Source organism: Symphalangus syndactylus, chromosome 6, assembly GCF_028878055.3.
Source record: "Symphalangus syndactylus isolate Jambi chromosome 6, NHGRI_mSymSyn1-v2.1_pri, whole genome shotgun sequence".
In the NCBI taxonomy this organism is placed as follows: Eukaryota; Metazoa; Chordata; class Mammalia; order Primates; family Hylobatidae; genus Symphalangus; species Symphalangus syndactylus.
In genome coordinates this window covers 10,080,929-10,101,000 of record NC_072428.2, presented here as the reverse complement: position 1 = coordinate 10,101,000, position 20,072 = coordinate 10,080,929, and the positions used below count along the sequence as shown (strand labels likewise).

Here is a 20,072-nt window from a genome sequence, read left to right as displayed (position 1 = left end):
GGTACAAACAACGGGAAGGTGGCCGTGGACACCTCCATGCCTAGAAGCTGGTCAGGAAGCTGCCCTCATCACCACTCGAGTGCACAAGATGAGGAAGCGGCAGACGGACTGGGGAGGGGACTTCTGAGGCCCCATATGTTCCTCTTCCTCCACTGCACCACACCTCCCATCCAGTTTCCAACTTCCACACCCCACTCATTTCCCCAACATCCAGATGGGCAGTTTTGCATCTCCATTTTTATTGAAATACAAAAAGTGCAAACGGTGAAATACATGATTGGTGCGAAGGAAGTCATTAAGTGTGAATGTGAACACTGGATTCACAGTACAAGCGCCCCCTCCCTGGGGTACAGACCGGTGGGGGGCATGAGAAAGACCAAATAGATCCAAAAGGCTCCCCAGTGAATGGGGCTGTGAGCGACACTTGATACACAAAGGAGGGCGGAGAGCGGAGCAGCCCTGGCCGAGGCTAGAGACCAAGAGACTGATGAAGAACCAGCAGCAGCCCAGGCCCCAGGGGGCTGGATGCGCTGCTGATGGTCTTGGGAGAGCCCAGCGAAGTTATGCCCAGGCCCAGCCTGGCTTACAGATGGGGCGGGGCTGGTCAGTGAGGATCCCCACAGTACGGGCTCTGGAATTGTCCTCCTTGGCCAAGGTTGTGGGGGCAGGGTCACTGCAGGTACTTCCCTGTACTCCCCAAGGACAAGGCTGCAGGAAGAGGGGTCCCCAGGAAGGAGTGTAATTCTACGAGACAGTGGGAGTGAGAGATCAGCCATCATTGGGGTCGAGGTTCTTTGAAAGACAACAGGGCTGGCCGGGCGCGGTGGCTCATGCTTGGAATCCCAGCACTTTGGGAGGCCGAGGTGGGTGGATCATGAGGTCAGGAGATCGAGACCATCCTGGCCAACATGGTGAAACCCTGTCTCTACTAAAAATACAAAAATTAGCTGGGCATGGTGGCATGCACCTATAGTCCCAGCTACTCAGGAGGCTGAGGCAGGAGAATCACTTGAACACAGAAGGCGGAGGTGTGCCAAGATCGTGCCACTGCACTCCAGCCTGGTGACAGAGCCAGACTCCATCTCAGAAAAAAAAAAAAAAGGTGGCCCTAGAGCCCCTTAATCCCCTGGGGAAATTGCTAGAACCCACCTATCTGGACTGATCTATCAGCACAATCTCTGCCCCTCCTATGGGCACTCTTAGCCTCTACCCCAGCCCCTTTAAGAGTCCCCCAGCTGGAGGAAGGAGCCACACAGATCCTGAGGCACTGAGTCACCTCTGGCTGGGGCAGAGGCCAGTGTGACTCCGTAACAGACAGGTCCACAAGAACCTGAAGGCTGATGATCTGCCCGCGTGGGAAAGGAAGCCAGGAGGGGACAGGCTGACCTGGCCGGTCACTGACTCCACCGCACACTGTAGCTCTCAGGGGCGGGGAGGTGGAGAGGGAGGTTTCAAGTGGATGCTGGGACTCTGAGCCCTGTCATCCAAGTTACCAGTCCTTGCAGAACCAAGGGGTTAGGACACCCCAGGGGCAGTATCACTCGGGAAAGGCTGACCCAGGATGTGTGGAAGAGAAGGAGGCAGAAAGCAGACACAGGCTCTAGCCCTGTCACTCCTCAGCAGGGGAAATTTCCCAGACTGAGCTGCTGAGGGCAGTACAGGAGCAAGGGTGCTTGCACTCAGGTCTTCATGCAGTGGGACTTCTGCAAAGCAGGGCAGCCTACCAGATGCGGAGGCACCTCAGCTTGGGGTGGTGTCCACACCAAGGAGCTCAGCTGCTCATTCCCAGCAATCAAGAGGGGAGGACTGGCCCCTGCTACCAGCCCAGTCATTTGATTCATCCACAGTTGCCAGGGAAACAGAGGCAGGAAAAAGCAGGAAAGGGGTTACTGGGGCTCAGTCCTTCTCCAGCTGGAAGAGCCAAGCCCAGCTCTGGAGAGCCCAGCAAAAGCCAGGTGTCCAAAGAGGCAGTGAGAAGTGTAAGGCGAAGAAAAACGTCTTCTGGTAACAGCGAGGCCGCCAGGGCCGTGAGGCAGGCTGGACAGAGGTGGGGGAGAGCATGCCTGATGGGCGGCTCCAGCACCTCTCTCCAGGGGGCTTCATGGCCCCTGATGCCAGGAGGAAGAGTCCAAACCCAGGCTACCAGAGAAGGGGCTGGTGGGGCAGGGGCCAGGTTCAGAGCCCCCTGGGGTCCGGGCTGGGGAACAGCTCCCCTTGGTGATCCAAAAGGAACTTGGTGAAGGTGTTGATGGGATTAATGGCCTTGAGGGTGATGGCCGCATCCTTGGCCCACAACAAGTTAGGGCCGAAGACAACAGCCAGGTTAGTGTTGGTCATCTTGTTCTGGTCACTGTGTGCAGAAATCTGTGGAGGGAATCAGGGACTGCAGCAGGAAGCCACAGATGCTGCCTCCCACTCCCAGCAACCATGACCAGGGCGCAGAGGAGGCGGCAGCTCCTCCTTCCCCCTCCCTTCACCCCAGAGGCCAAGTCCAGGGTCTCACCTGCACCAGGAAAGCAGTCAGGAAACGAAGCACCTGGTAGTTCTCCTCGGGCAGTGTCTGGAGGACCCGCAGCGTCTCTGGCACCCTCTGGCTTTCATCAATGCCTATGAGGAAAGGAGGCCCGGGTTATAGGGGCCCTGGGCTGGGCTGGTTCAGGACACTCTGACGCAGGCTAGAGGGGAGACCCCCTAGCAGTCTTCCCTGGGAGGCGCCTAGGCCCGAAAGCCTGCAGCGCACCTGCCCCAAGTCCAGCCCCAGGCCCAACAGAACAGAGGGGGACTCACTGAGGAAGCCCACCACATGGGGGTAGAGGTCAAAGGTGAGCAGGGGCTCAGGAAGCTCCCGGAGGAAGGTCTTGAGGATGACCGCTGGCAGGTGCAGCTCATTGTACTGGTCGAAGTCCACAGGCAGCCCTGGGGTGGGGGCAGCGTGAGAGAAGCTCGGCACAGCCTGAAGGGCAGCACCCATCTGCAGACAACGCAGGCCGCACTGCCTGACTGCCCCTGGACCCTGCATAAGCCCCTCCTCCCAGGTGCGCCCTCTGACACCTGCCTCCCTCTTCCTCTGTGACCAGAGAACACAGGTTCCGGCCATCTGGGGAAGTGGGGCCTGACACACCCCACCGTTACTCCTTGCCTCTGAATGTGCCTATATCCAGGACCCGGGAGCCCGACCGATGAGGCAGCAGGCCTGGCAGAAGTGGGACTTATGTGACACCAAGTGCCACGGAAACCTCCAGCAGGAAGAGACTCTGAGACCCTCATTTACAGGGCAGCAGAGGGCAGAGAAGCCCCGTACCAGTCACACACATATGGCCCTGCCACAGCCCAGGGCTGCTCACCCATGTTGTACTTCTGCTGCACTTCCCGGACCACTTGGGTATTGGCCGACCTCCGGAAGATGCCCTCGGTGGTGAGAGCTGGGAAATAGTAGGGTCTGGTGAGCCTCCAAGCGCTGGGCACCGGCTGGATTCCCTGCCCCTTCTCTGTCTTGGGGTTCTAGGCAGGGCTGGGTGGGGGCGTTGAGGCTTGCAGGACCTCCCTCTGCCCTGCCCAGCAGCTTCCCCAGCTTCCTGAAGAGAGCCGGGAGACCCGGCTGGTGAGGAGGCAGGCCCAGCACTCACCGTGGGCCTGTAAGTAGGCAACAGTCTCCCTGAGCACGATGGGAATGGGCTCCTGCTCTGGATTCTTCTCCTGGAGGCTGCAGGAACAAGGCTGGTGAGCCGGGCCTGCAGCCCTTCCCGCCCCCCGCAGCCCGGCCACCTTTCACACTTACTGCTGCAGCGAGACTCCAAACTGCTGGTTGGGCAGGGGGGGCCGTGGGGGCATGGGCTTGGGGGCTGTCGCGGGGCTCTTCTGTGTGGATTTGAGGAAGTCGTCATATCTGCAGGAGTAGAGGGAGGTGAGTCAGGCAGGCCCTGCCTGGCTCTGGAGTCACTCTGCCAATTCAATCGAGCATCGACCGCGCGGGGTCAGGAGGATCATCTCATGCGATCTCTGTAACAACTCTGCTTTCCACAGCAGAAAACAAAGACCTGGGAGAGGTCGGGACACGGGCTTGCTCTGCTTAAGCCCCACGCGGTCTCTGAATCAGGACACACGTCCTCATTACCCCAGCTTCAGGAGCCCCCAGCCGCCGCACCCGCCTCACTTGAGCACTTGGCGAGGGATCCCCAGCTGCTCCAGCTTCACGTGCTCGCTCAGCTCGCTCAGGTAATTCACATAGAAGATCTTCTGCCCGAACTTGAAGCTGTTGGTGGAAGAAAGGACCTGGGTTGTGGGCGCCGCTTCCCGTGGCCTCCACCCTCCCCTCAACACCCACCCAACTCAGACTGAAGCCCAGCCGTACCTGGTGGTCCCCGGGCTGCCCAGCCTCCCAGCTTCAGAGTTCCAGGCAAGCCGGGACCACCAGCCCTGCCCGTGGCTGCTCACCTGATGAGGGGCTTGAAGAGGATGAGCAGGGTTTTGATGAACATGGTCGGATGCACGATGTACAAGGCCTTGATGTTCTTCTTGTACCTGCAGAGGCAGAAGGGACAACTCAGGAGCAGGCGTGGTGGGACAGGTGCCACGCTAGGGTCCCAGTGCATACTTTTTTTTTTTTTTTTTTTGAGACAGAGTCTCCTTCACCCAGGCTGGAGTGTGATCTCAGCTCACTGTAGCCTCCACCTCCCGGATTCAAGCTATTCTCCTGCCTCAGCCTCCTGAGTAGCTGGGATTACAGGCACCCACCACCACACCTAGCTAATTTTTGTATTTTTAGTAGAGACGGGGTTTCACCATGTTGGCCAGGCTGGTCTCAAACTCCTGACCTCAAGTGATCCGTCCACCTCAGCTTCCCAAAGTGCTGGGATTACAGGTGTGAGCCACCGCACCCAGCCTCAGTGCATACTTTCTGATTTGAACACGCACGGCCAGCATGCGAGGTAAGGGCCATCACTGCCCCATTTGACAGATTAGAAAACAGGAGGGTCAAAGAGGTTAAGTAAAACAAGAGGTCAGAGTGCGAATAAGCTGAGAAACTGGCTTTAAGCCCAGGGTGATCTGACTGCAGATCCTTTACATTGACGTAGACGGCAGCCCCCGCCACCCCCTGCCTTGGAATAAGTTTCTGCCCAAGTGGAGGGCAGCCCAGAAGCTGGCAGAGCCGCTGCCTCTGGATCTGACTGTGCAGGCCCCATGCCCCAACCCACTTGCGGTCAAACTCCCGGTAGGCATCGCGGAGCCAGCTGAGGGAGGGCTTGTTGTCGCTGGTCAGGCCATGGTGCAGATACAGCAGCGTGTAGTCGTTCTCCACGTACTGGTCCAGGGTGTGCTTCAGGTACCTTCCAGGGAAAAGCCCTGCTCAGGCCTGCCCTGTGCACAGGGGCAGCCCCACGAAGACAGAAAGCAGCCCCAGGAGTCTCCCGCCATGTCACAGCCCCTTCCCCACGGGCCCTCCCTAGCACAGTCTGTTCTGGCTCATAATCAGTCACCAGGTTCCTGTGGAGGAGGCCTAGGGTAGAGGCTGGGTGGAGGAATGAGAATAGTAATAACAGCTCTCGGCCGGGCGTGGTGGCTCATGCCTTTAATCCCAACACTTTGGGAGGCCAAGGCGGGTGGATCACCTGAGGTCAGGAGTTCAAGACCAGTCTGGCCAACACGGTGAAACCCCATCTCTACTAAAAATGCAAAAATTAGCCGAGCACGGCCAGGCGCAGTGGCTCACGCCTGTAATCCCAGCACTTTGGGAGGCCGAGGCGGGCGGATCACGAGATCAGGAGATCGAGACCATCCTGGCTAACACGGTGAAACCCCATCTCTACTAAAAATACAAAAAATTAGCCGGGTGTCGTGGCAGGCGCCTGTAGTCCCAGCTACTCGGGAGGCTGAGGCAGGAGAATGGCATGAACCCGGGAGGCGGAGCTTGCAGTGAGCCGAGATCCCGCCACTGCACTCCAGCCTGGGGGACAGAGCGAGACTCCGTCTCAAAAAAAAAAAAGCAAAAAAACAAAAAACATTAGCTGAGCATGGTGGTGCACACCTGTAATCCCAGCTACTCGGGAGGCTGAGGCAGGAGAATCGCTTGAACCCAGGAGGCAGAGGTTTCAGTGAGCAGAGATTGTGGCACTGTACTCCAGCCTGGGCAACAAGAGTGAAACTTGGTCTCAATCATAGTAATAATAATAACAGTTCTCACTCTTGAGCAGGAACTAGATGTCAGGAGACCAGGAGCCTAACCCGGGCCCGCCTAGGCCTGCAGTGAAAAGGGGAATGATGTTTCCCCTGAATCAGGGATTTCTCTGAATCAATAATAATGATGACAGTCACCATTTCTCAATATTAAGCTTTTAGTGTCTACCAAGCACTTCACATACATTAGCTCATACCTTGCTTATAACTGAGGCTGATGTAATCCCCATCCTACAAATGAAGGCAATGACCAGAGAGGTTAAGTGCTGATCCAAGGTCACACAGCTTGTGGTAGATCCTGGAAGTGAAGTGTCTAACGCCAAAGCCTTTTTGTTTTTCGAGACAGGGTCTTACTGTCACCCAGGCTGGGGCACAGTGGCACGATCACAGCTCACCACAGCCTTGACCTCCCAGGCTTAAGCTATCCTCCTGCCTCAGCCTCCTGAGTAGCAGGAACCACAGGTGTGAGCCACCACACCCGGCTCTTTTTTCTATTTTTTATTTTGTAGAGACAGGTCTCACTATGTTGCCCAGGCTGGTCTTGAGTTCCTGGCCTCAAGCAATCCTCCCACCTCAGCCTCCCAAAGTGCAGGGGGATTACAGGCATGAGTAACTGCACCTGGCCAAACGCCTGCATTCTTGACCACGGGACAACTTTGCCTTTTACACACAAACTCCAGCGCCAGCGGTAAAACACTGTGCCCATGAGAGGGGATGGGGTGGCCAGAGAGTCACCTGCTCCAGTCACTGGGCCTTTAGTGGACCAAAGAGCCCCAACTCCTCTGGTTCCCTATTATGCTCATGACACGCTACCTACCAGCTCAGCACAAACATACACACACCTGGTGTTGAGCACACTGAGAGTTATGGATGGAACGAACAAGAACTGGGGAAAGGGAGGGGAGTGTGTGTAAAGCCCTCTCCCTTTTTTTTTTTTTGAGATGGAGTTTTGCTCTTGTTGCCCAGGCTGGAGTGCAGTGGCATGATCTCAGCTCACTGAAACCTCTGCCTCCCAGATTCAAGTGATTCTCCTGCCTCAGCCTCCCAAGTAGTTGGAATTATAGGCATGCGCCACCACGCCTGGCTAATTTTGTATTTTCAGTAGAGACGGGGTTTCTCCATGTTGGTCAGGCTGGTCTCCAACTCCCAACTTCAGGTGATCCGCCCACCTCGGCCTCCCAAAGTGCTGGGATTACAGGCGTGAGCCACCGCGCCCGGCCATAGAGCCCTCTTTCTAGTTGGCCAAACAGCTCCTAGGCTCCCACAGGGAAACTACTCCAGGCTGGGAGGCTGGGAGGCTGGGCAGGCAGAATGCCAAGGACTTCCAAGGGGAGGCAGGGAAGGAGAGAAGCCTGGTGAAGTGGCCAGAGCTTGACCTAACCCAGAGAGAGTATGCTCAAGACTGGCCCGTGGGTGCCAGGCTGGGCCAGCACAGGCAGGCATGGGGTGGCTGATGCTGGGATCCCCAGTACATGGTCATTTACCCCTTCTCCACACTGGGCACCGCAGTTTACAAAGAGCTGTCGCATAAAGAGATTGCATCAAAAATAGCAAAGATTGTAGTGAAAACAGACACTCTCATCCACTGATGGAGGTTACGGCCTTTTGTAGGGAAATAAAGTGATGTTTATCAGAAGCTATAAAATGCTCATATTCTCTGACCCTGTAAAAATATGTCTAGGAGTTTGTCCTATGGAAATAATCTGAGATGAACGAAACATTTTTGTAGAAGGCTGTTCCTCATGGCCCATTTTATGATGGGGGAAAAAAAATCTAGTGGCAAGCTAACTGCAACAGCAGGGAATTGGTTAAATCAGCCACGTGACAACCATAAATAGACTAGCTTACAGGACATTTCTGCAGACAGAATGAATCTGTGAAGTCAGATGTCAGAACAGTGGTTATGCCCTTTGTAGGGTGTGAGTGACAGAGATGTGTTCAGTTTTTGAAAATTCACACACTGCACTTATATTTTATTCACTTTTCTGTCAGCATATTAGATGTCCATAAAATGTTTTTTAGAAGATATCTTTGAAGAATATTTAATGCTCAGAAAAAAATGTTATGTAAGATACAAAACCAGGCTGGGTGTGGTGCCTCACGCCTGTAATTCCAGCAATTTGGGAGGCAGAGACGGGCAGATCACCAGAGTTCGGGAGTTCAAGACCAGCCTGGCCAACATGATGAAACCCTCTCTCTACTAAAAATACAAAAAGTAGCTGAGTGTGGTGGTGCACGCCTGTAATCCCAGCTACTCAGGAGGCTGAGGCAGGGGAATCGCTTGAACTCAGGAGGTGGAGGTTGCAGTGAGCCAACAACGTGCCATTGCACTCCAGCCTGGGTGACAGAGCAAGGCTCGGTCTCAAAAAAAAAAAAAAAAAAAAAAGACACCAAACTGACTATAGAGTTCCATATACATTATAGAAAAAACAGGAAATGACTACACAAAAATATTAACAGTAACTTTCTCTCTAGGTGGTGGGTGTGTAGGAGACCTTTTTTTTTTTTTACAGTTGTCTATATATGTTTTTATTTATAGCTACGTATATTTTTCTAAACTCTAAATTATAATACTTTTAAAATATACACAATGGATTTCATGTATATTCTTTTTTTTTTTTTTGAGACAGAGTTTCACTCTTGTTGCCCAGGGTGGAGTGCAATGGCATGATCTTGGCGCACTGCAACCTCCACCTCCTGGGTTCGGGTGATTCTCCTGCCTCAGCCTCCTAAGTAGCTGGGATTACGGGCGCACGCCACTACACATGGCTAATTTTGTATTTTTAGTAGAGACAGGGTTTTGCCATGTTGGTCAGGCTGGTGTTGAACTCCTGACCTCGTGATCCACCCACCTTTGCCTCCCAAAGTGCTGAGATTACAGGCGTGAGCCACCGCGCCAGGTCGTATGTTCTTATCTAATGCCCACAATAGCCCTGGGAGGTGGGCACAAGTCTCTCTCTCTTTTTTTTTTTTTTTTAGACAGAGTCTTGCTCTGTCGCCCAGGCTGGAGTGCAGTGGCGCGATCTCGGCTGACTGCAACCTCTACCTCCCGGGTTCAAGCAATTCTCTTGCCTCAGCCTCCTGAGTAGCTGGGACTACCGGCGCACGCCACCATGCCCAGATAATTTTTGTGTTTTTAGTAGAGATGAGGTTTCACCATGTTGGCCAGGATGGTCTCAATCTCCTGACCTCATAATCCACTCGCCTTGGCCTCCCAAAGTGCTGGGATTAGAGGCGTGAGCCACCGTACCCGGACTTTTTTTTTTTTTTTTTTGAGATGGAGTCTCGCTCTGTCACCCAGGCTGCAGTGAAACGGCACGATCTGGGCTCCCTGCAATCTCCTCCTCCCAGGTTCAAGCAATTCTCCTGCCTCAGTCTCTTGAGTAGCTGGGATTATCTTGAGTAGCTGGGATTACAGGCACGCGCCACCACGCCTGGCTAATTTTTTTATTTTTAGTAGAGACAGGGTCATGTTGGTCAGGCTGGTCTCAAACTGCTGATCTTGTGATCTACCCACCTTGGCCTCCCAAAGTGCTGGGATTACAGGCGTGAGCCACTGGGCGCCCAGCCACAAGTCTCATTTTTACAGGGCTTGGAAAAGACCTGACCCAAGGCATGCAGCTAGCAAGAGGTGCAGAGCTGAAGTTCAATGTGTCTTCTGAATTTCATTCCAAGCTTCAGGCACTTTCTTTTTTTTTTTTTTTTTGAGACGGAGTCTCACTCTGTCGCCCAGGCTGGAGTGCAGTTATTCAGTCTCGGCTCACTGCAAGCTCTGCCTCCTGGGTTCATGCCATTCTCCTGCCTTAGCCTCCTGAGTAGCTGGGACTACAGGCCCCGCCACCACGCCCGGCTAATCTTTTTTTTTTTTTGTATTTTTAGCAGAGACGGGGTTTCACCATGTTAGCCAGGATGGTCTCGATCTCCTGACCTCATGATCCACCCGCCTCGGCCTCCCAAAGTGCTGGGATGACAGGCGTGAGCCACTGCGTCCAGCTGCTTCAGGCACTTTCTATTTCAACCTCCAGGATCTGAGTGGACAGCTGGGAAGAGCCATATCTGAGATAATCTGACTGAAAATGGGACAAAGTGCTTCATGATGGAAGCACCCGGCTGCCCTCAGCAGGGACTGTGACCAGGACGGAAGTGATGGAGGACAAGCAGCAGCTGATGTCGAGGACTTCCTGAAGCCAAGGACGCCCCGGGGTAGGTGTGGCCTTCCCCAGCAAGCTGTCTCCTGAAAACCAGGTGCTTTCCACCCCTGTCCACCGACTTCCTCCCACTTCACTTTTTATCTGGGCAGGAGGCTGTCACCTGGCACATCAGACACAGAAAGAACTAGAGAAAAGGCCATGTGCCCCCACCAGCCCCAGGCCAAGCTCTTGCCCATTCTGGCTGGGCCGCGTGGCGGGCTTGGACAAGGCTCTGCCTGCCTTGTCTGAAGAGCAGTGGGAAGAGGGTTCAGAAGGCCAGAGAGATAGAACTCTTAGATGGCGCTGGAAGACTCAGCCTGTGGCCCTGGCTTGCCAGGACTGGCTGAGACTCCAAATTCAGGCCCTTCCCCTTCTGCCGCTGCCCTCTGGGTCTGTCCCTAGGTCCACACCTCCTCCTGCTCGCAGGCAACCATTCAGGATCTCAAATAGCTGCTTGGGACAGTGCCAGGATTTTACATTTCAGAGAGTGCTTCAAACTGGTCAGGAAAAAAGTGCATCTTTCTAAAATTTGCCAAGAAAACAGAAAGAAGGGCAAGATGGTCTCACTCTACTGCACACCCCGAGGACAGCAGCAGGAGGTGAGTTTGCTCACCTGTGGGCCCAGAGCTGGCTCAACCATAAATGGGTCTTTCAAGCCTCGGCATTCAACCAGCCTTCAGACATGAATCAGGACGTGTCTGGACCGGCCAGAGCTATTACATATGTTTGGCTCCCAGAACCCACATCGGTACAGAAACCACTGACACCAAAGGCACAAAATAAGACAACACTAATGAGTCCTATAAACGATAAACAAATGCAACCATCTCAGAAACACCATAGGATTGTAACAGTCAATCTTCACATCTGGACAAAAGTCCTTCCTTTTCATGTGCTGTTTCTCACTCCTACAAGGAAAGAGGCCTATATTATTATCCCTTTTGAAAGGTAAGGAAAGCGAGGCTTAAAGATGCTTACCAAGGTCATCCAGCTTCAATAACTAGAAACTAGGTCTGACTCCTCGTCCAGTGCTCTCCCCTAAATATAAACCAGCTCCTTCATGAGAAGAGGGGAGGCATTAAGGCAGGTGGCCTAGCACACACAGGCAGGGAGGGACAGTGAAGAACGTGGCATTAGGCTACAATGGGGATCTGGGCAAAGCTCCAACGCACTTCCCGGCAGGTACTCACCCCAGGAGCTTGCTGTGGTCGAGCTGGTGGCTGGGAGGCATTCGGCAGGCACTAAACACAATGATCTTCCGCCCATACTTGTCATCTCCTAGGTGTGGAGAAAGATGGAGCGCAGTGGGTTGAAGGGGAACCAAAAGAAGTGGGGTGAGGAACTTAAAGGGGCCAGGCCTGCTGATCTGAGCCAGTTACCACAGGGGCCAGAGTGCCCATGCAGACAGACCTCCGGGCAGCCTCCTGCACGCAAGGGTGTGCCACTGAAGAGAGGGACAGCTTGCTTTCAGGGCTACTGAGCTGGGGTATTAAAAAAAAAAAAAAAGTGGGCTGGGCGCGCTGGCTCACGCCTGTAATCCCAGCACTTTGGGAGGCCGAGGCGGGCGGATCACGAGGTCAGGAGATCGAGACCACGGTGAAACCCCGTCTCTACTAAAAATACAAAAAAATTAGCCGGGCGTGGTGGCGGGCGCCTGTAGTCCCAGCTACTCGGAGAGGCTGAGGCAGGAGAATGGCGTGAACCCAGGAGGTGGAGCTTGCAGTGAGCCAAGATCGTGCCACTGCACTCCAGCCTGGGTGATAGAGCGAGACTCTTGTCTCAAAAAAAAAAAAAAAAAAAAAAAAAAACAAACCAAAATTAAAGAAAAGAGGTGGAGGTCTCAATGTGTTGCCCAGGCTGTTCTTGAACTCCTGGCTTCAGGTGATCCTCTCACCTCAGCTTCCCAAGTAGCTGAGGCTACAGGTGTGCACCACTGCACCCAGCTTATTACTAGAATTATGGATGACGCTGGCTCTGATTGACTTCTGTAGGTTTCTAAGCATTCTATCCTTTCTCATTAAGATATTCTAGGGCCCCCACCAACCCTTAAGACTCAATGCAGGCATAATCACCTCCTGGAAACCCGTGTCCTTGCCCCCTTTCCCCAGACAGGTTAGCCGCCCCTTTTATGGCTCCCAGCATAAACCGTCAGCCATCACTGTCCTGACCCTTCGCTCTCCTGTAGAATTGTTTATGTACCTGTCTCCCTGACAGGCTTGTGTGCAGCTCAAAGACAGAGGCTGTGTCTCATTGTCTTTGTTTGTTCTTTTTCTTTTTTTACTCCTGGCAAGCTGTGATTTTTTTTTTTTTTTTTTTAAGAGACAGGGTCTCGCTCTGTCGCCCAGGCTGGAGTGCAGTGGCACAATTGTAGCTCACTGCAGCCTTGAACTCCTGGGCTCAAACACTCCTCCTGCTTTAGCCTCCCATGTCCTGAGTAGCCAGGACTACAGGCACATGCCATCCCAGCTGCTTAATTAAAAACAATTTTTTGAGACAGGATCTTGCTATGTTGCCCAGGCTAGTCTTGAAGTCCTGCCTCAGCTTTCCAGTAGCTGGGATTACAGTTGCGTACCACGGCCCCTGCAGTCTCCAGTGCTGGTCCAGTGTTGGGCGCGTGGCAGGTATTCAATATGTTTTGGTAGCCTGCACAAAATCACAGGTCACCATGAAACTATGGGATGTCTGGTTCTAGCTATATTTCTGTGTTTGTTCTTTTTTCTTTTTCTTTCTTTTTTTTTTTTTTTTTTTAAGATGTAGTCTTTATCATCCAGGCTGGAGTGCTGTGGAGTGATCTGGGCTCACTGCAACCACCACCTCCTGAGTTCAAGAGATTCTCCTGCCTCAGCCTCCCAAGTAGCAGGGACTACAGGCAGGTGCCAGCACACCAGGCTAATTTTTTTTTTTTTTTTGAGATGGAGTTTTGCTCGTTACCCAGGCTGGAGTGCAATGGCGCGATCTCGGCTCACTGCAACCTCTGCATCCCGGGTTCAAGCGATTCTCCTGCCCCAGCATCCTGAGTAGCTAGGATTACAGGCATACCCCACCACACCCAGCTAATTTTTGTATTTTTAGTAGAGACGGGGTTTCACCATGTTTGTCAGGCTGGTCTTGAACTCCCGACCTCAGGTGATCTGCACGCCTCAGCCTCCCAAAATGCTGATTACAGGTGTGAGCCACAATGCCCAGCCTTAATTTTTGTATTTTAATAGAGACAGGATTTCACCATGTTAGCCAGGCTGGTCTCCAACTCCCGACCTCAGGTGATCTGCTCGCCTCAGCCTCCCAAAGTATTGCGATTGTAGGCATGAGCCACAGTGTCTGGCCTCTGCGTTTGTTCTTGATTATGCTCTGGTTATGGGTCGGACTGCTTCAGACAGTGAGTTTCCCAAAGCTCAGGACAGAACGTCTCCAGATTTGCAAGCAGAGAACCCTCTACCAGCCTGTCCGCAGAGGAGGTGCAGCTCCATCCCGGCAGGTCTGTTTCGAAGGACCAGGTGGTACCTGCTCTCTTTCATACCCTAGCCTAGATCCTGAGGTGCTGAGATCCCGGAGGACAGCTGGGGGTGGCTCTGGGGCTATGTGCCTGCTCTGATTCACTTCCCACTGGCTCTGACAGTGGAAGGAAAAGCAGACTGGCAGGGGCCAGGGACAAAGGGTTAGACTGTTAAGCCCAGTCTCACTACAGTCTGGAGCTTCAGAAACCCCCGAGATGCCTACCACCAGCCTGGAGAGAGGCGGCCTCATCTGCCTACCTCCTTCTAAGCAGAGGAAATAAGCAGGATGTGGGGGAAATGCTCGAGGACCATGGGGGCTACCAAAAGAATCTTTCCTTCCAGCCCATGAGTCCCCGCACCTCACATCTGCACCGGCAGCAAGGCAGGCCTCATTGGCTGGCAGATTTGAGGATTCAGCCAGGGCAGAAAGTCTGTGAGGCCCCTGGGTCTAAAATTTAAGAGGTAGCAACTGGTTAGGGAAGCTGTTGTGGGGAGGGCTGGAGGCCTGTGGTGCCTCCTTCTCAGCTGGCTACAGCACTTTGTAAGTGGGAAGCTTTGGGTTCTGAACCAGGGCTCCACCAATGTGCTCAGCACACACAGCACCTCCATGATGTTATATGACAAATATTACAAGCATGTGCACTTTTTTTTTTTTTTGAGACAGTCTCGCTCTGTCGCCCAGGCTGAAGTGAAGTGGCGTGATCTCTGCCCACTGCAACCTCTACCTCCTGGGTTCAAACGATTCTCCTGCCTCAGCCTCCTGGGTAGCTGGGATTACAGCCAGCTAATTTTTTTTTTTTTTTTGAGACAGAGTCTCGCTCTGTTGCCCAGGCTGGAGTGCAGTGGCGTGATCTCCGCTCACTGCAAGCTCTGCCTCCCGGGTTCACGCTATTCTCCTGCCTCAGGCTCCCGAGTAGCTGGGACTACAGGTGCCCGCCACCACGCCCGGAAAATTTTTTGTATTTTTAGTAGAGACGGGGTTTCACCGTGTTAGCCAGGATGGTCTCGATCTCCTGACCTCATGATCTGCCCACCCTGGCCTCTCAAAGTGCTGGGATTACAGGCGTGAGCCACCGCACCCGGCCTTAAACCCAGCTAATTTTGTATTTTTAGTAGAGACGGGGTTTCTCCGTGTTCATCAGGCTGGTCTCGAACTTCTGACCTCGTGATCCACCAGCCTTGGCTTCCCAAAGTGCCGGGATTACAGGTGTGAGCCACTGCTCCTGGCCGCACTTTTTTTTTTTTTTTTTCAGTCAAAGAGATCCCCCCCTATCCTGGGGATACCTTTCATAGTTGCAAAGTGGACTGTGACCAGCTTTAAGAACCACTTCGGCCAGGCGCAGTGGCTCATGCTTGTAATACCAGCACTTTGGGAGGCCGAGGCGGGCGGATCACGAGGTCAGGAGATCGAGACCACGGTGAAACCCCGTCTCTACTAAAAAAATACAAAAAATTAGCCGGGCGTGGTGGCGGGCGCCTGTAGTCCCAGCTACTCAGAGAGGCTGAGGCAGGAGAATGGCGTGAACCCGGGAGGCAGAGCTTGCAGTGAGCCGAGATCGCGCCACTGCACTCCAGCCTGGGCGACAGAGCAAGACTCCGTCTCAAAAAAAAAAAAAAAGAACCACTTCACTAGACTGTAACCTTTTTTTTTTTTCTTTGAGCCAGGATCTTGCTCTATCACCCAGGCTGGACTGCAGTGGTGCAATCATAGCTCACTGCAGCCTCCAACTCCTGGGCTGAAAGGATCCTCCCACCTCAGCCTCCCAAGTAGCTAGGACTACAGGCACAGGCTACCACACCTGGCTAATTTATTATTATTTTTGTAGAGACAGGGTTTCACTATGTTGCCCAGGCTGGTCCTAAACTCCTGGCCTCAAGCAATCCTCCCACCTCACCTTCCAAAGCACTGGGATTACAGATTACTGCGCCACCATGCTCAGCTGGCTGTTAGCTTCTTTTTTTTTTTTTTTTTTTTTGAGACGGAGACTTGCTGTGTCGCCCAGGCTGGAGTGCAGTGGCGTGATCTCGGCTCACCACAACCTCTGCCCCCTGGGTTTATGCCATTCTCCTGCCTCAGCCTCCCAAGTAGCTGGGACTACAGGTGCCCACCACCATGACCGGCTAATATTTTTTGTATTTTTAGTAGAGATGGGGTTTCACCGTGTTAGCCAGGATGGTCTCGATCTCCTGACCTCGTGATCCGCCCACCTTGGCCTCCCAAAGTGCTGGGATTACAGGCGTGAGCCACTGCGCCCGGCCTGGCTGTTAGCTTCTTGAAGGAGGGGAGGTGTGTTTTTCCTTACTGAATCCCTAATGCGGACTACAAGTCTCATTTCAGGGTTCTTTTTTTGTCACCCAGGCTGGAGTGCAGTGGCGCGATCTCCGCTGACTGCAACCTCCGCCTTCTGGGTTCAAGTGATTCTCCTGCCTCAGCCTCCTGAGCAGGTGGGATTACAGGCACATGCCACCACGCCTGGCTAGTTTTTTTTTTGTATTTTTAGTAGAGTTTCGCCATGTTGGCCAGGCTGCTCTCAAACTCCTGGCTTCAAGTGATCCACCCACCTCAGCCTCCCAAAGTGTTGTTTCAGGATTCTGTGAATGTACACTGAATGAAGCCAGGATGAAGATGTGGGTAAAAAGGGGGTCGGTCAGATGGTGAGATTCCCAGATAGGCAAGGAATGAGAGGATGGGCAACACTAGGTCTAGCCCCTGCCCTCCAGCTTCCTGGAGTGGGGGTCCCAATGCCCAAGTCCTTGGGTAGCTTAGTATTTGCCAGCAGACAGGGCAGCTGCTGCTACAAGGAGCACATGGAAAGAAGCTCAAAACTCCCCCTCCTAATCTCAGATCAGAGCCAACTTCTGCCCAGGAGCTTTTCAATTTTTTTTGAGACGGAGTCTTGCACTGTCGCCTGGGCTGGAGGGCGGTGGCATGATCTTGGCTCACTGCAAGCTCCACCTCTCAGGTTCAAGTGATTCTCCTGCCTCAGCCTCCCAAGTAGCTGGGATTACAGGCACCTGCCACCACGCCCAGCTAATTTTTTTTTTTTTTTCAATTTTTAGTAGAGACGGGGTTTCACGATGTTGGCCAGGCTGGTCTCGAACGCCTGACCTTGTGATCCACCCGCCTTGGCCTCCCAAAGTGCTGGGACTACAGGCTTGAGCCAAGGGCCTGGCCCTGCCCAGGAGTTTTAAAGACAAAGGAGCTGGCAGCTCTAGTGTCTCCAGAGCACTGGGGAGAAGACTCAATGAGGAGGGAGGGGCAGCATTTGTGCAAAGCACCAGGGAGAGACAAGCTGCCTGAGAAGGAGGCCTCTGCGTTCCCCAGATACCAATCAGGAACTCTCCCAGGGTGGCCCTGGAGTTAATCAGCAACAGGTCTCCCCAGGCATTCTGGGCCCCCTCAAACCAGCCCCCCCAACAACCGGACCAGCAGGCCTGGGACCTGGGAGGTAGGGCTGGGCTGACGGAACCAGTCATGTGCTACAGCCAGCTCACACATTTGTTAAGCAGTTCAATTGTCAGGAATTTTGCAAGCCAGTTGACATCATGTTGGTAGCTAGAGATCTGGGAGGCAGAAACTGCAAACGCCACAAATCATGGCCTTTTTTCCCCTCTCCAGAGAGCCATTTACCAGCACACCGCTGGAAAGAACCCACTAGGACTGAGCCAAATCTGACCCTGGGGCATGACAACTATTCCCGGCAGGGAGAGTTGGGCTGCAGGGGAGCTGAGGCTATAACCCACCCTCCCTTCCTACAACGGCTTCTCCTGGACATCTCCACGGTCTCATCAAATGAGTGCCTGGTGATGCCAATCCAGCCTCCTCTCAGCAATCAGGGAGGCACATCCATGGGGACACCATCACCCAGAAGGTCCCTGAGCCTCTGAAGGTCAGAGGCCATTGCCCAAGGCCAGACCCTCCCGCAAGCTCCTTTCCCTTTGGGGCCTGGGTGTGTCCCCACACAGCCTCCCCCACCCCCATCCTACCTCCCATAAATCTGCTATTTCTGACTCCCAGGCACCACCAGCTCCCAGCTCCCCAGGGTGGGGCTGCAATTAAGCTAGTCCCACCTGGCCTCCACCGAGAGCGCTTCCTGATCCACAGCCCCAGAGATCGCGGTCCAGAGAGGACAAGCACAGCCAGGACTGACACCTACCTGGCTGGGCCCCCTCAGGCTCATCACAGTCTGGGGAAATAGAAGCAAATTGCAGCTCTGTGCAGGGGATGTGGGGAAGCAGGTGTCACCCACGGAGGTGGGGAAGGGCAGGCTCCCCCAGCTCTGCCTTGACCAAACAGGCCAGGATGATGTCAGGACAGAGACTCCTTCATATCAGGTACCCCCCAGACTCCAGTCAAGTTCAGAACCTTCAGGGTGACTTTCCTGTGCCCAATTCAGGACCAGACTGGGGAAAAGACTCTGCAGGGGGCGAGTGAGGCCAGAGCCAAGGCCCTCAACCCAGACCAGGGCAGGCGCTAAGAATACAAACGCCGTGGAAACACCTTTGACGTTCGGGGCAATCCTCTCAACTGCCCCCTCCCTCTCCAAGCCCAGCACCCCCATGGCCGGACAGGCTTCTTCCAGGGCCGGTGTCCGCCAGGTTCTCCTTGCCCACGCCAATGCCTCACAGCAGGGCCATGCTGCCACCCTGCTTATGAATGCCTGGCCTCACCAGCGAGGATGGACAAATGTTTGGGAAAAGACAAAGGATCCTAGATTCTAGCTGCTCCTTCTAAAGTGGCGCCCTAAGGGCAGCAACCACCTCATCAGCCTGACTCCCCGGCTCCTGGTTTCTTCTGGGTCCCCCGTTATGAACAGGAGGGAGGGAGCTCCCTGAGACAGAGACCTAAGCGGGGCTCTGTACCCATTCTCAGCAGGACAGCATATCTGCCAGGAACCTGGTGCTCCAGGGAGCCATGTGCCCCCTCCCCATTTCTGGAAAGAGGCTCTGCCCATTCCAGACTTCCCTAGGGCTACGATTTCCCAGGAAGGACTGGCATTCCTCATCCTCCCCAGTAACTGATGGGGTGGAAAAGCCAACATTAGGGTGGAGGGGTAGGAGGGGAATAGAACGAGGGGAAGGGAGGGCTACTTATTCAAGGCCAACTGTGTTCTGGCTCTGGGCTAGGCACTGACATGCATTCATTATTGTAACCCACAAGGAAGAAATTAGAGTTCAGGGAGCAGAGCTGGAGATCAAACCCAGGGCTTTCTGACTTCAAAGCCACTAGGCCACATGGCTCCCCACATGCCCCCTGCAAGTGGAGACAACGGGGCCATAGGTCAGGAGGTGGCTGCAGGTGAGCACATCAGATGGCAATCACGAGTCTGCGCTTTTAAAGAACAGTGCATGTGCTCAGGAGCGCCAGGACCAGGGGACAGACTGCAGAGAGGCCCTTCCCCTGTGGTGTGAAGGGCTGACTTCCTGAGCCCAGGAGCTCTGAGGGTTAGGAAAATAGTGTTGGGTGTGCTCACCTGCCACCTCTACGATCTGGTGCCGGGCGATGTCATAGTATGGGTCATCCCACTTCAGGTGTGTGACAGGTTCTGGGGAGCTGCTTTTGGAGTCATCTGAGGAACACAGCAGGGTCAGGGGACAAGCCAGGGGGCTGGCACCATGCTCTGCCCTAGAGGCATGCTGTCTGGCCCTTCCCCCAGTAAGGCCTGTGCTCCCAGCCCAAACCTGGGACTGTTCTGCCCCATCCTGCCCTCCTGGCATCTCCCTTCAGCAGTAGGAGTGTGCCCCCTCTAAAGCGCCTGTAGCTGCCTGAGACCAGACACAGCCCACCTGACTTGGGGAAGTCAGGCATTTCATCCGAGGGCCAGTTCTTCTCATCGATGGAGGCCAGCTTCAGCTGGTTCAGAGCCTCGCTGGTGTCATCCAAGGTCAGATCATCCTGCAGCTCTGAGAGTGGATCCATGGCCAAGCCTGTCCCCGACAGCCTTGCCCTGCAGAACCTTAAGAGAAACCTGGGAGAGAGAAGGACAGGTGGCAGGTCAGTGACCTGCTCTTTTCACCTTCTGCGACCTCCACCACGTGCCCTCCTGCCCCCACCCTTCCCTCTCCCAGGCTCCCTGTCCCGATTCCTCAACACTCTTAACCCCGCCAAGAGCTCCACGTAGCTCTGGGTTCTCCTGGCTCCGTGGCTCAGGCGTGTTGCCAGAAAAGGCAGCTGGGGCAGAGGATGGCACAGCTCAGTGCCTCCCTCCAGGCC

At 54.1% G+C, this 20,072-nt stretch overlaps 1 protein-coding gene across 2 annotated transcripts in view; it reads right to left on the bottom strand.

The window, feature by feature from the left end:
• Positions 1–222: 222 nt before the first annotated feature.
• The window catches only part of ARHGAP1 (Rho GTPase activating protein 1), a 24,814-nt gene continuing 4,964 nt past the window's right edge, over positions 223–20,072 (bottom strand). The window contains exons 2-13 of one of the 2 annotated variants that reach the window (XM_055281772.2): positions 19,646–19,827; positions 19,333–19,428; positions 11,555–11,642; positions 5,196–5,327; positions 4,435–4,521; positions 4,154–4,252; positions 3,779–3,886; positions 3,627–3,703; positions 3,345–3,422; positions 2,788–2,916; positions 2,504–2,607; positions 223–2,364 (exon numbers count right to left, since the gene is read on the bottom strand). In XM_055281772.2, coding sequence (XP_055137747.2) covers positions 2,176–2,364; positions 2,504–2,607; positions 2,788–2,916; positions 3,345–3,422; positions 3,627–3,703; positions 3,779–3,886; positions 4,154–4,252; positions 4,435–4,521; positions 5,196–5,327; positions 11,555–11,642; positions 19,333–19,428; positions 19,646–19,827 — 1,369 coding nt within the window. In that variant the 3' untranslated portion in view covers positions 223–2,175. Of the gene's footprint in view, positions 2,365–2,503; positions 2,608–2,787; positions 2,972–3,344; positions 3,423–3,626; positions 3,718–3,778; positions 3,887–4,153; positions 4,253–4,434; positions 4,522–5,195; positions 5,328–11,554; positions 11,643–19,332; positions 19,429–19,645; positions 19,828–20,072 lie in introns of both variants that reach the window. The other variant, XM_063640947.1, reaches the window with a different exon arrangement.